Below are 14,764 nucleotides of genomic sequence, written 5' to 3' on the forward strand. Positions count from 1 at the left end.
CATAAACACAATTTAAAAGAAAAAAATTAAAAAATAAAATAAAAGCTGCCTAAAATGAGTAAACCAATAGGAAATATTGTATTTTAACTTCTCAAACTATCACCATATTTGTAATATTTCTTAATGTTTCAATTTTTGTAATATCACCCTTATCATTAGGATTATAACGTCTTCCTTCGGTTGTGATTTTTTGTTAAATCCTAACATATAGGTACCATTATCACCTCATACATGAAAAAAAAAAAAAAAAAAATCACGAAAAACGAAAAATATGAAGAAAAAATAAAGCAAGAAAAAAATATATATATATATACAAATCAAGGCTATAATTGTATTTTTATAAGTTTTACAAGGTTTTTAACAGATATTTTGCATCATTTGTGGGTCAAGTATAGGGGTGTAAGCGAGCTAATACAACTCGACAGCTCGCTCGATACCCGCTCGGTTAAGCTCGATCCGAACTCGAGCTCGACACTGTACAAGCTCGCTTGTTACTGTTAAAACCCGCTCGATTAGTTAGTAATACATACTCGGCTCGCTCGATAAAACTCGATGGGGACTCGTAAGCTCGATTCGTTTAAAACTCGAACCGGCTCATTAGCACGACTCGTTAGCTCGTTCATATATATATATATATATATATATATATATATATATTACAAAAAAAAAATAGTTATATATATTTAAATATTTATATTAGTAATTAAATAATATATGTTATATGAATTATTTAATATTTATGTATATGTATTAGTTGACATACTAACTAGTTAGATCATAAATGAACATATTATCTAGTTAATCAATATATATTAAGTAAATATAATTAAGTACATGTTACTCAATACTTCTATGTATATTACTTATTTTATTATACATGTGTTATATATTAGTATTAACATACTAACTAGTAACTAGTTAGTTAATAAACTAACATATTAACCAAGTTAATATATATTAAATTACTAACTTAGTATAATTAACTATAGGTTATTTGGACAAAGAAAAAATTATATGTTTTTTTTTTTTTTGGAAATTTATTGAGAATTTATCATTAATCAGAAAATCCAGAGTTTCAAAACTCTAAATTACAAGAGCTGCATGCTCTAGAGCAAGTATATCAGAAATACATGGGGGTGTCTCCTCCATCCATATATTATCAATACACTTTCTAACTGCTTCTCTAGCTAAACCGTGGGCAGCTTTATTAGAATTTATCTTCACATGTCTGACTTGAGCCGTTCGAAAATGTCGTAGAAGCATTCTAGCATCATCTATTAGGTGTCCGTAAGGACTCAAATCCTCAATCATAGCCTGAAGCGCATTAACCACGATCAGAGAATCCCCTTCCAAAATTACATCTTGAACACCTATGTCAAGTCCAAGCTCTGCTGCATAAACTGCTCCCATGGCTTTCCCTATAATTGGTTGTTGTTTGGTCTGAATTGTCAAGCTCCTTGTTGCGATGACCTCTCCATATGAATCCCTTATAATCACCCCAACACCCAGCCGATTATTCCTCTCATCCATACCGACATCCCAATTAATTTTGTAGAACCCAGGTGGCGGACACCTCCAGACTTCCAACTCCACACCTGCTTCACTTGAAACTTCATTTGACCGGTCCTGCTTCTGATTCGCTTCCAGGAAAATCTCGTGGGTCTCCTTTGCTTCATGGACCAACCGGTTTGGATGTGTAAAAATGCCTCCATGCAATACATTATTTCTCCTTTTCCAAATGCTTCCAGCGATAGTTGCAATTAAACCCATCTCTTCAGAGCTACATCTTTCCGAAAGCATCACCAATACCTCTCTAAAATCTGTACCCACAACCCCCATTTTCTGGATTTTTCTATCACACACCCCCCATACATCCCGTGCAGCTGGACACTCCCACAACACGTGAAATATAGTTTCGGTTTCTTGACTGCACAAAAAACACCCACCTCCAGGTCCATTCCCCTCCGCAGAAGATTATCTCTGGTTGGTAGCAGATTGCTACACGCCCTTCAAAGGAAAACTTTCGTGGAATTTGGGATTGGAAGGCCCCATATCAACTTCCAGAAAAAATCCCAGCCGTTTCCTTCTGAACTCGCACCCCTCTCACCTTGAATTCTTTCTTGCTCCAAAAAATAGGCGCTTCTGACGGTAAATATTCCCAATGGCGTTGCTCTCCAGACCATTTTATCTGGATGGTCAAATCTACTGAGAGGGATATTGCATATAACTTCTGCCTCTTCTCTCTCAAAAATTGATTGTATCAAAGGAACATTCCAGCCCCTTGAATGTGGGTCTATTAGGGCTACTACTTTTTCATCACTTTCTAAAGATGAGCATGGAGACTGAACTGTAAAGGAGATTGGCTTAGGAATCCATTTGGACCCCCAGATTTTGACACTTTGCCCGTTCCCTATCCGCCAAATCATTCCTTCCCTCAACAGAGCAGTAGCAGCCAATAAAATTCTCCACGCAAAGGACGGCCTGCTACCAATTTTTGCTTCCAATAGAGAACTTTGGCTAAAATATTTGGCTTTTAAAATGCTCCCCACCAGGCTATCGGGATTTTGGATAATCCTCCACCCTTGCTTGGCTAGAAGGGCCATATTAAAGCAAATTAAGTCTCTAAATCCCATACCTCCTTTAGCTTTTGATCTCCCCATTTTCTCCCAGCTCATCCAATGTATCTTCTTCACATTATCCTTATGCCCGCACCAAAACTTCTGCATGATTCCAATTAACTCACTGCATAGTGTTTTGGGCAGCAAAAAAATGCTCATACTATAAGCAGGTATTGCCTGTATCACTGCTTTAATCAGAATCTCCTTCCCTGCTTGTGAGAGGAATTTTGCTTTCCAATCATTGACACGTTTATTAACTGTCTCCTTAATCTTATGAAACTCCCTAGTCTTGGATTTTCCCACCAAAGCTGGGAGCCCCAAATAAGTGTCAAAGCGCTGCGAAGCGGGTATCTCGGACAAATTCTGGATTTTAAGCCGATCCTCCCTGCTAGTATTTCTACTGAAAAAGACAGCAGTCTTCTCTTTATTCAAACGTTGCCCTGAGACAGCCTCATAATCTTCCAAAATTTCTGACAAAATGGCCCAATCTTGTAAATTAGCCTTACAGAAAATTAGGCTATCATCTACAAAAAATAAATGGTTAATCTTAGGGCCCCTTAGGGAAGTAGGGACTCCCTTAAGACTTCCATTTAAAGCAGCCTGTTGAAATTTAAAACTGAGGACCTCTGCACAAAGCAAGAAAAGGTAAGGCGAAATGGGATCCCCTTGTCTAATCCCTCTAAAAGGACGGATAAGACCAACAGGTTCCCCATTGATAATTATTGAATAGTTGACACTAGTAACACAAGACATTACAAGCCCCACCCATTTCGTATCAAAGCCCATCTTTCTCATCACCGACTCCAGAAAAACTCATTCCACTCTATCATAGGCTTTACTCATATCGAGTTTTAAAGCCATATATCCCACCTTGCCCCACATCCTAGTATGCATAGTGTGAAGTGTTTCATAGGCCACCAAAATATTATCCATAATTAATCTCCCCAGAATGAAAGCACTTTGATTGGGTGAGATAATATCCGGAAGTTTGATTTTTAACTGATTAGCTAACACTTTAGAAATAATTTTGTAAATCACATTACAAAGACTGATCGATCTAAAATCAGTGACTTTCGTCGCTCTAATATTCTTGGGAATAAGGGCTATGTGAGTAAAATTAATATCCTTATCAATGTTTTCGTACCTGAAAAAATCGGAGACGACTTTTCCAACTTCGGGGCCCACCGAGGCCCAATGATCTTGAAAAAAGCAAGTCGGAAAACCGTCGGGGCCTGGCGCTTTCATGGGATCCATTTGGGATAAAGCCGTATAAATCTCCTCCATGGTGGGCTCCCGAACAAGCATGGAGTTCATTTCAGCTGTGACTCTATTGGGAAATAAAGCCAGACTTGCGTCCACCCCAACAGGGAGTGAGGAGGTGAACAGATTCTGATAATAAGAGCAAAAAGCCCTTTCAACTTCTCTCGGGTTAGACCATCTCCGTCCCTCCTCATCATCAATTTGAGAGATAAGATTTTTACATCTCCTCTGTTTTACACATTCATGAAAGAATCGTGTGTTCTTGTCCCCATTTTTAAGCCAATGAATTTTTGCTCTTTGTCTCCACGTTACATCTGCCTGTGCCAAAAGATCACCCAACTCAGATTGCAATCTTTTAATCTCAGCCCTCCTTGCAGTACCTTCTACCTCCTGCAAAGTACTCAATAGTGCAGATTATATACATATTTGTATGACGATTATATATACGAATATATAATATACATACTTGTTAGTTAACATATAAGTTACTTAGTATTACTAAGTAAGTTAACTATTTCCCTTTTACAAAAACAAAAATAAAGTAAGTTAATCAACACCAGTTACATAAATAGTAAATAATATTTCAATATGAAATATTATGACATTTGGTTAAGTAGTTAACTAATTAAATCTATAACTATATTGAATAGTTAAAATACAAGCAAATATTAACAAATTATATATATATATATATATATATATATATATATATATATATATGACATAAGTTATAAGTATACAAGTTCATATTAATACAATAATTAAGTACCTAGAGACTTAGTTCAAATGTATGTTATAAACTTATAAGTCCTTGTAAATTATACTTATACATATATACAAACACCTTTTTTTTTTTTAACCATTTTCTCTTAATTTCTTAGCCATTTTTTAAACCATTGTTTTTTACCAATTTTTAAACCGACTTTGTTTTACACATAAACAATTGTTTAACTATTTATTTCTTACTCAAAGAGTCAAAAACGACGTAGTTTTGCACTCTTAAAAAGTGATGGGTTCATTAATGTTAAAAAATTATGTCTTAAAAAACCGGTTTAGCCTTTAAAAAAAATGGATTCGCGCCACATGTCGCAATTTATTAAAAAAAAAAGTCAATAGTATTCAATTCGTAGCATTAAACCATTAAAAATTGAATTAATACTATGCTATCTAGTATCTTCATATCTTCTTCAACCTTTAATTTTTGAAAGTCTCATACTTCAAAATGGAAACAAAAAAAAAAAAAAAAAAATTAATAAATGATCCAAAGATGGAAAGTCTCATTCGAAAATTATCCTCTTTTCCAATTTCATGATTTTCCAACTGATCATGGTTCAAGTCCTTAAATCATTCCATAAAAGATCAGTAATAAAAAATGGGGCAAGGCTTAGGCACCATGCTGTAGTCCAAAACTGCACCGTTTGGTGCAGTTTTGGGCAATAAACAAATAGTTCTTTTAAAGAAAAAGAAAAAGAAAAATATTTAAAAACTAAAAGTATTAAAAAAATAGAAGAGAAACAAAAAAAATGAAAGGGGTGGAGCCACCCCTTGGCCAAAATGAAAAATATTTTTAATTATTAGTTTTTTATATTTTTTAATTCTTAAATAATTGTTTGTTATATTTTTAAAAAAACCTATTTTTTCCCAGCCCAAAACTGCACTGTTTGGTTCAGTTTTGAATTTTTCCTTCTCAAAACTACACCAAACGGTGCAGTTTTGGACTACTGCATGGTGCGGTAGTTTTGCACTACCGCACCTAAGCCTTACCCTAAAAAATGTTAATAAATTATAATTTACAAAAACTCACTCAGCCACTTGCATTAAATTTTTTTATTTGAATATGTCATGAATTATTGAATTTTCATATATGAGGAGTATAACCAATTATTCACCTAGTATAAGCGTTAGATCAATTTTTAATGCAATATAACAAATTACTATTTAGATAGTGTTCAAAAAACAATTACTCTTTAGACAATATTTAAATAAATAATGTCCCATTTAAATAAATAAATAAATACATATATTATTTTTTAATGGTATTACTAATAACTATTAACTTAATATATATTTTTTAAATACTTTAATGTCATTAATTAATATAAACAGTTCCCATTATAGTAATTTTTTAAAAATACTACCAAGTTAATGATAGTTAATGCCAAAAAGCAAAACCGGTGCTAATTAAGGATTTATATTTAAATCACCTAAATTATCGTGAAAATGCACTAAAGCGTTCAATTTTTTTTATTAAATGTGAGGCGTTGATGAGTGATTGTGGGTTACAGTTATAAGGCATAAATTCACATGGAAATAATCTTATGTCTTGCATGTCCATCACAGCATAAAGATCCAACGATTTTCATTTAATCATCAACTAAGATCTTTTATTCTACAGTTAGTATCAATCTTTTATATATATATATATATATATATATAGTAGACTAGTTTTTTTTTTTTTTTTTTTTTCATAAAATATAGTAGACTAGTTAGTATATATTCTAACATATGAAATTATTAATATTAGTTTTTTTTTTTCAACATATTGAATTTTTTAAAAAAATAAATTAAATTATAAACAATTAAGCAATTTATACTAACACAATTATAAATTAAATCTTTTTTTTTTTCAACCCTAAGTCCCTAATTGGCTAATTATACTAAAAAGAGAATTAAATTTAAACATTTAAAGTTATTAAACAATTTAAACTATTCTTTTTAAAAATAAAAAATAAAAACAAAATACAAAATACATTTAAAGCTTAGATCAGTGTGACATGTGTCAATTGAGTGGGTTACAGCTATAATATATATATATAGCACTTTGTATATTGGAATGCATACGGTGTGGCTAAGTGTACTGTCCTCCATATATTTCATCGACTAGGATTTAATCGAAATTTGATATACGTTCAGGATGACTGCATAGAATTACAAAGCGTAGATCTCACAATAACGCGTGTATAGGAGATTAAATTCTGAAGAAGTTTTGATTTTTGAATGGCTGACATGTGGGCCCGTGAGGGAGAAAATCCCTCATTTTTCGGTGTCAACCTGGCCGTTAGATTTTTTAATCTTCCAATCCTAACCATTTGTTTCAGAATATTGAATATAAGGAAATTATATGGTGCTTTAATTTTTCATAGGATCTCTTTGTTTGATATAATCTGACAACTTAAAATTAATTAATAAATACTGAACGGTGAGGATCAATTTTTTTTTTTTTTTGGAGAAAAATATAACATTTCATTCAATAATACCACGAGCATAAAGCTCTTACATCACAGAGCAAAGCTCTGAAGCAACCATAGCATAAAACTATAAGATTACTCGGTTTAGTACAAGATTCGAGACCAATCCGCTAACCCATGACTAAAATCAGATTTAATACTAGATCTGTGACAGACAGACTCAACCAAATGCATGGATAGCAATTATTTCTCGACCCTGAGAGCGGAAAGACTCTCATGCCGAAACTCTTCCTCCTCGACCCGAAGGCTAGGATAATTATCACATCCACAACCCAAAGGCCTGGACCAAAACTAATTAATCCGAAAGTGACGTAGATCGAGTGAGAGGGGAAAGAGCCTTATTACAAACCGAACAAAACATGGAAATTAAACAATACAGGGAAAAAACACACGACAAAACACAAATACATATTAAAGAAGCAACATAATAGGGAAATAAAACAAGAAAAAAACAGCACACTCCGATCACGCACATGCCGGGAACCGAAAACCGAAGGGGCGTTGGAAGCTCATCGCGGCGGGGACGCGTCAAAAGGCCTAACAGTGGACGGTGGGTGGCGAACAAGCGCGGAGAAGACCAGCAAAGCAGAACCTGAAAACAACCACAAACAAGAAAAAAAAAAACAAAAAAAAAAAAACAACAACAACAACAAGGAGCCATTAAAATAGGGAAAAAACAGGGAAAATAAGCACAAAGTGGGAAGACGGTAGCTGGAAGGGAGCCGGACCCATGCAAGATGGAAACCGCCGCGTAAGGGGCGTGGGAGCTCGACGCAGTGGGGACGCATGAAAGAAAACCCTAATAGCGGGCAGCGAAGCGGCGACACAGGTCGGCGGTGACCACAGACAAAATACGAACCCACAAAGAGCCAAAACAAGGTCAAGGAGCCCGCTGCAGAAAATGAAGGCGGGGGAAGAAAAGCAGCAGGGAAGGGGCAAAAACGGAGAAAAACAGAGGGGAAAAGGAGCAGCAAGGAAGGGGAAGAGAGGAGGCACCGGGGCTAGGGCATCAGGTAAATAGCTAGCACCGAAGCGAGGAGGACGAGGGGAGGAGGGAGGTTGCCAAACGGCCAACCCTCCTCCCCTACGTGGTGAGGATCAACTTATATGTTGATTTTATATGTGAACACATGTAGGAAAAAAAAGCAGAAACTATGTCTCTCATTATGAACGACGTGAAGTGCTCACACAATTTTTTTGAAGCAATTAATGCTTTGCATTCAATGCAATGGCTCCTCTCAACTACTTATTATCAGAGAAAGGAAATTTAACGGCTTGATTTTCATTCTAGGGTTTCTAGCATTTGATCTAATGGCTTCTAAGCCATCTAAACAAATTGGTTTTGAGATTCTAAAGGGTTTCAAAACCCTTTTCGCTGAGTTAGAACCAGACGGCCAAAAAATAATACAAAAAATAAGGATTACCTATCCCATCTCGCCGCTGTTTCTCTGATTTTGTGTCTTTCTCTCCTCACACACGCCAATGGAAGAGGCAAACAATACTCTTGATCTGATTGATATGGTACTCATCATCGCTATTCGTCATTTGGTTTATTTGGGCGTGGATGTTTCTTGTTTCCCCATTTGGCTAGTCGCTCTCAATTTTCTTCCACACAAAATTGAGAGGAAGAGCATTCTGAATAGTCTGAATCAAGAACCCCAACAATATCTCTCGATTCTTCAAGAAGACTTCAAGCTACAGTTATGTTAAATTTTTCCTTTGATTTTCGTATCATTTTATTTCTAGTTGGAGTTCAATTTTCAGTATATCTAAGCTTGAATGTTAACGTGATTTTTTTGCTTTTTAATCTTTCAGGGACAACTATTAAATTTTTCCCTCTTTGATCCTAATTGTCGAATCTGCAACTGTAAGCCACAACCCGCATCCAGATACAACAACATACTGACTCTATCACTCTAAGGTTATTTTCATTTGTTATGAAATTTGTAGTTGTTTTAATGTATGAACTGAAATTTTGAAAGTGGGTTTTGGTCAAATCTTTAAAATTTCTTGATTGATGCCGGTTTTTTTTGTTCAAGTTCTTGTTTGAAATTCGTACATAGTTTTATTTTTTATTATTATGTTTCTGAAATCAGTGGGATGATGTTCTTGAATTATTTCTAATGTCAATTCGACTACATGTTCTGGAATCTGTTAGAATTATTCCTTTTTTATTTGGGTCCAAGAAGTTGTTTTACATAATTTTGAGAGAACAAATATCAATTTTTAATGTGTTTTTGATCTGTTTTTCCATTAGGAACTAGGATGTAATGATATTTTATATTCTTGTTAGACCCAGTTATTCGAAGATATGTTCTAACATTTATCTTTAACCATTTATGTTATGATTCTACTCTGATTTTTGTTAAATGATTTATACTTTGGTTTATGCTTATATTAATGATTTCTACTATGATTTATGCTGAATGATTTATGTTTTGGTTTATGCTCTAATTTATGCTTAATGTTTATGTTTTCTAGTTCATATTGTGAGTCAATTTTTGATTCATCTTCTAACCCTATCTTTTTCTAATAATACATACTATAAGATCTTAGAAGAGATGGAGGAGGAAGATGTGAACAACCTTGAACCAGTTGAGGTAGAAGAGTATGAAAACGAGGATTCATTTGAAATTAGTAATGATGTTATTGCTGCTGACCCAAAAAAAATTGGGGACCCGGTTGTAGATTCTGCCATTAATGAAGTTGTTAATCAAGAAGATCCATTGGATGCTTATCAAAAAAAGAAGAGGGCGAAGACTTCTAAGGTTTGGAAAGATTGTACTGAAGTGAAAATAAACGGTGTGAACAAGCACCAATGTAATTGGTGTAAGAAGACATTCACCATATCCAAATCAAGTTGTACAAGTACGCTTGGTAAGCACTTGAGAAATTGTTTGTCATTCAATGGTGCCAAGAATAAGCAAAAGCTTTTGACAATTGATGGTAAGGAGGTTGATGGTGTGGGTACAATCTCTAATTTTAGCTATGATCAAAGGAAGTCAAGAGAGATGTGTTCCCATATGATGATGTTTCATGAGTACCCTTTTGCACTTGTGGAGCATGTTATATTTAATAAGTTTGCTAAGACGCTAATGCCCTATTGGGAAAGAATTACTCGGGCTACTACAAAGAAAGATTGTTCTACCACTTACAACAATGAGAAGCGAAAATTGAAGACTTTGTTGAAAGGGGTTCACAAAGTTAACATCACAACCGACATGTGGACTTCACGTCAAAAGTCTTCATAAATGGTTGTAACTTGTCATTACATTGATTCCAAGTGGCGTCTAAATAGGCGTGTGCTGAATTTTTTCAATGTTCCGCCACCACACTCTGGGTATTTTATCGCAGATGCACGACAAAAAAGTTTTCAAAACTGGGGTATTGAGAATAAAATATCTTCAATCACGGTTGACAATGCAAAACCGAATGATACAACAATGAAGGCCTTAAAAGATGTATTTAGTTTGAGAAAGACTTTGCCGGTTGATGGTAAATTGTTTCATGTGCGTTGTTGTGCCCACATTACTAATTTGTTGGTGCAAGATGGACTTGGTTAGGTAACTATGATAGTTGACTGTATAAGGGATGGAATTAAGTACTTGGTTGCATCGGAGGGAAGGTTGCTTAAATTTGCTGAAATTGCAAAGCGATTGAAATTGTCTTCCAAGAAATTATTCTTGGATGTACCCACTCAGTGGAATAGTACATATTTGATGTTGGTTGCAGCACTTGAGTTCAAAGAGTCATTTCCCATGTATTCATACATGGATTCTTGTTTTCAATGGTTGCCATTAGATGAAGATTGGGAAAAAATTGAGAATGTGTGCCAACTATTGGGGGTCTTCAACCAAGTAACAAACATTGTATCGGGAAGTGACTACCCTACTTCCAACTTATTCCTCCCTCAAGTGTGGAGGATCAAAGACATCTTGAGTACAAAGTGTAGAGATCCGAATGAGTACATTCAATCAATGGCACGTAAAATGAATGTGAAGTTTGAGAAGTATTGGGGAGAGGTTAACTTGCTAATGGGAGTTGCTGCTGTGTTGGACCCAAGGTATAAGATGACTTTGATACGATTTTGTTACCCTATAATCTACGGAGATGAGAATGCTAAAACAAATATCTATCGTCTCAGTTCAGTTTTGAATGAGTTGTATAATGACTATGTTATAGAATATAACTCAAGTGTTATGGAACAAAATTTACAATGCAATGCTCCAGAGAGCTCTTCAAGTATTGGTTCGGTTAGTGCGGCCAATGTCCAAAGTGGTGTAGATTTGTATGACTCATTTGTCAGAAGAGCTGAAACATTGCAGCAGCCTATTAAAACAGAATTGCAAGTATATTTGGAGGAAAATGTACTCATTTGTGAAAAGGGTGTGGAGTTTAATGCATTAGGTTTAGGGCTGTAAATAAACCAGTTCGTCCGACAACCCGCCCGACACCCGCTCGGCTAAGCTCGGCCCGACCCGAGCTCGGTACTGTAGTAACCCGCTCGTTACTGTTGAAACCCACTCGATTAATAAATGATACATACCCGACTCGCTCGACAAAACTCGATAAGGGCTCGACAGGCTCGTTAGATTATATATATAATTGGTTATAGTTATATTATATGCATATTGAATAATATAAATGTATAAGATAAATACTTAACCATATGATCCAATTACAATTCCAATACTTAATCAATTATTCATGTACAATGACAATGACAATGACAATGTGATTCATATAATATCAAATTAAGTAATTGACATTGGATTAAACAATGTGTTACTTATAACTAGAATTGAAGTATTTTTGTTTGTTTGTAAGTTTATAAGATCAACACTTAATCATATGATCCAATGACAATTCAAATATTTAATCATAATATTTATATACAATGACAATGTGATTCATATAATGTCAAATTAAGTAATTGGCATTAGATTCAACAATGTATTACTTATAACAACAAATTAAGTATTAATATATTTTGCATTTTTTTGAACACTGTTTTGACAATTTTTAAACCATTTTATGCAAAAAAAGAAATTGAACCATTTTTTGAACAAATTTTTTTAACAATTTTTTGACCAATTTTTTGAACCATTTGTTAAACAATTTTTTAAAATTGAACAAGCCAAAACTACGTCGTTTTAATACCCATATATATTCATCTCTTCCTAACCCTAAACTAAACCTAATCAATCTCATTCTCTCATTCGGTCATTCCCCCACGGCGCCCACACAGAAGGTCCAAAGTTCAGAAGCTCCCCCCTTCTCCTCCTTCTCTGCCTCTCCATCTCGACTCTCACTCTCTCTGTCAGCCATCTGGGTTCGTCTTCTACAAGCCACCAGGTATGATTTTCCTTCGAATCTAGGTTCTCTTCCAATCATTATTTTCCTTCTCTACTTCTCAATCTCGACTCTCACTGTCTCTTTTCGTATCTGTCTCAGTGTTTCTCAGTCCTCACTCATCTCGCACCATATTCTACCAGCCAGCAGGTACCAATTAATTTTATGGGTTTTTTGGTTCAATAAGATGAGGAGGGTTTTTATTTTAGATTGCTGAAAATCAAAGAGGGTGTTTCTAAATTTTTTTTGTTGTTCAGGAATTTGTGGTTGTGGATATGCTAAACAATTTCTGCCTGGGTTATGTTTCTAAATAACACAATTTTTTGGAAGATGGGATACCATCTATAGCAATCGTCAATAATTTGGTATATCCATTAGAAAATTTTGCCGATATTTAGTGATTTTAGGGTTGTTTGTGAATGGGTGCTTGATTTAACTCTTATGGGTTGCATTATTCTGAAGTGGGGACTTGATGTTTCGGCTTGAATAATATGAAATTGAAAACTATCAGAACTAGAAAAATATTGTTGAAGCCAATGTCCTTTTTCTAGACTTGCTGATATTAAATGCAGCCTTGAAAGAAAAAAAAAATTATTTCCCCCAAGAAAATATTTCAATATACACAAAGTTTGAACATGAAAGAAAGATATTAGAATCCATGTCCTGTACTAGAGCAGGACCTTCTAGTAGGAAGATGTCCCTCTGCCTTATACGAAGCACTATGCCTTCCAAAGCACTTGCCTTCCTACCTTATTCTCTCGTCTGGTTTTCCTCTTGCCTTTTGATCACTGCCTTCCACCCATCTTCTAAGCCTTTGAAGTAACTTTTCCCTTTTTAATGAAATTAATTTTTCTCCTTATTTGTTGTTCACAAGTCATCAGTTTATTGTGAATGTGCCATATTTATACGGTCTAATTAGTGTGTATAATTTATGCAACCTGTTTATTTTTCCTTTTATTTGGCCTTGTTGAAGTTTGATGATATCAATTATAACTTTGTGTTGTTTGGAGTTGTATTGATTGGGTTTGGATTTTAGATTTGATTTTGGTTGGAGTTATATATGGCTGTTGATTTTGATTTTAGATTTTGATTTTGATTATTGCTGATTTTGGTATTTTGATTTTGTAAATAATGGGTTCTGGGATTGATTTGTTTGGAGTTGTATTGATTGGGTTGTTTATGAATGTGAAGAAATTTCACTGAATGTGGGCCATTAAAATGTACAACAGTTAACTTATGGAGAGTACAAGCCAACCTACGGAAGTGACTGGATCGACTAATGTTATGGGTAGTTTGAATAGATCTGAAGCTAGTAGTACTGAAGTTTCAGAAGATAGGAATGCATGTGAAAAGAGACAAAGGCAAAAGACTTCCAAAGTGTTGATGTTGGTGGTGTCCAAAAATCTCAGTGCAAATGGTGTAAAAGATTATTTGCTGTTTCTAGTTCAAGTTCTACCTCAACACTTGGTAGACATTTGGTAGCATGTTTGAAATATGTGAATGCTAACAAGAAGCAAAAGACTCTCACCCTAGATCCTAGTGAGTCTAGTGATTTAGGCACTTTGTCGAATTATACGTATAATGAAAAGAGGGTCAGAGAACTTACTGCCCATATGGTTCTCTACCATGAATATCCTTTTAATATCATGGAGCATGAACTTTTTAACAAGTTTTGCAAGGCATTATCGCCCCACTAGAAAAAGATTAGTCGTACAACTGTTAAAAATGACTGCATTTCTACGTATAATATTGAAAAGAAGAAGCTAAAAACACTGCTAAGTGGGGTTGACAAGGTAAACATTACAACTGATATGTGGACCTCTTCACAAAAATTGTCATATATGGTAGTCACTTGTCATTTTGTGGACTCTGATTGGTTCGTGCAGAAGAGAATTCTTAATTTTTGTAATGTGCCTCCTCCACATAGTGGTGATGTAATTGCAGATGCACTACGGAAGTGTTTTGTAGATTGGGGCATTGAAGATAAGATATTCACAATAACAGTTGATAATGCGAGAGCAAATGATGTTGCCATTAGAAATCTTAAAGATGATTTTCTGTTAAGGGGTGTCTTGCCTATTGGGGGTAAATTGTTTAATGTGCGGTGTTGTGCACATATTGCTAACTTGTTGGTGCAAGCAGGGCTTGGTGAAATTGAGGAAATAGTTGATTCTGTACGGCAAGGCATCAAGTATATAGTGGTATCTGAGAGCCGGTTTCGGGACTTTAGTGAAATAGCAAGACGGTTGAATTTACCTTCTAAGAAATTGGTTTTGGATGTCTCCA

The 14,764-nt window shown here is 34.8% G+C and overlaps 2 protein-coding genes across 2 annotated transcripts; one reads left to right on the top strand and one right to left on the bottom strand.

The window, feature by feature from the left end:
* Positions 1 to 1,083: 1,083 nt before the first annotated feature.
* LOC148583667 (uncharacterized) lies at positions 1,084 to 1,839 on the bottom strand. The gene has a single exon (XM_088510742.1). It carries the CDS (start codon positions 1,837 to 1,839, stop codon positions 1,084 to 1,086), a length of 756 nt encoding a protein of 251 aa, XP_088366868.1.
* Positions 1,840 to 10,695: 8,856 nt separating this feature from the next.
* LOC148583668 (zinc finger BED domain-containing protein RICESLEEPER 1-like) lies at positions 10,696 to 11,547 on the top strand. Its single transcript, XM_088510744.1, has one exon. It carries the CDS (start codon positions 10,696 to 10,698, stop codon positions 11,545 to 11,547), a length of 852 nt encoding a protein of 283 aa, XP_088366870.1.
* Positions 11,548 to 14,764: the final 3,217 nt, after the last annotated feature.

The sequence above is a fragment of the Corylus avellana genome, chromosome 9, assembly GCF_965113065.1.
Source record: "Corylus avellana chromosome 9, dhCorAvel1.hap1.2, whole genome shotgun sequence".
In the NCBI taxonomy this organism is placed as follows: Eukaryota; Viridiplantae; Streptophyta; class Magnoliopsida; order Fagales; family Betulaceae; genus Corylus; species Corylus avellana.

Bases quoted from the DNA above. Each gene is read 5' to 3' on its own strand.
- LOC148583668 (XM_088510744.1), top strand. From the start codon at position 10,696: ATGATAGTTGACTGTATAAGGGATGGAATTAAGTACTTGGTTGCATCG.
- LOC148583667 (XM_088510742.1), bottom strand. From the start codon at position 1,839: ATGGGGGTTGTGGGTACAGATTTTAGAGAGGTATTGGTGATGCTTTCG.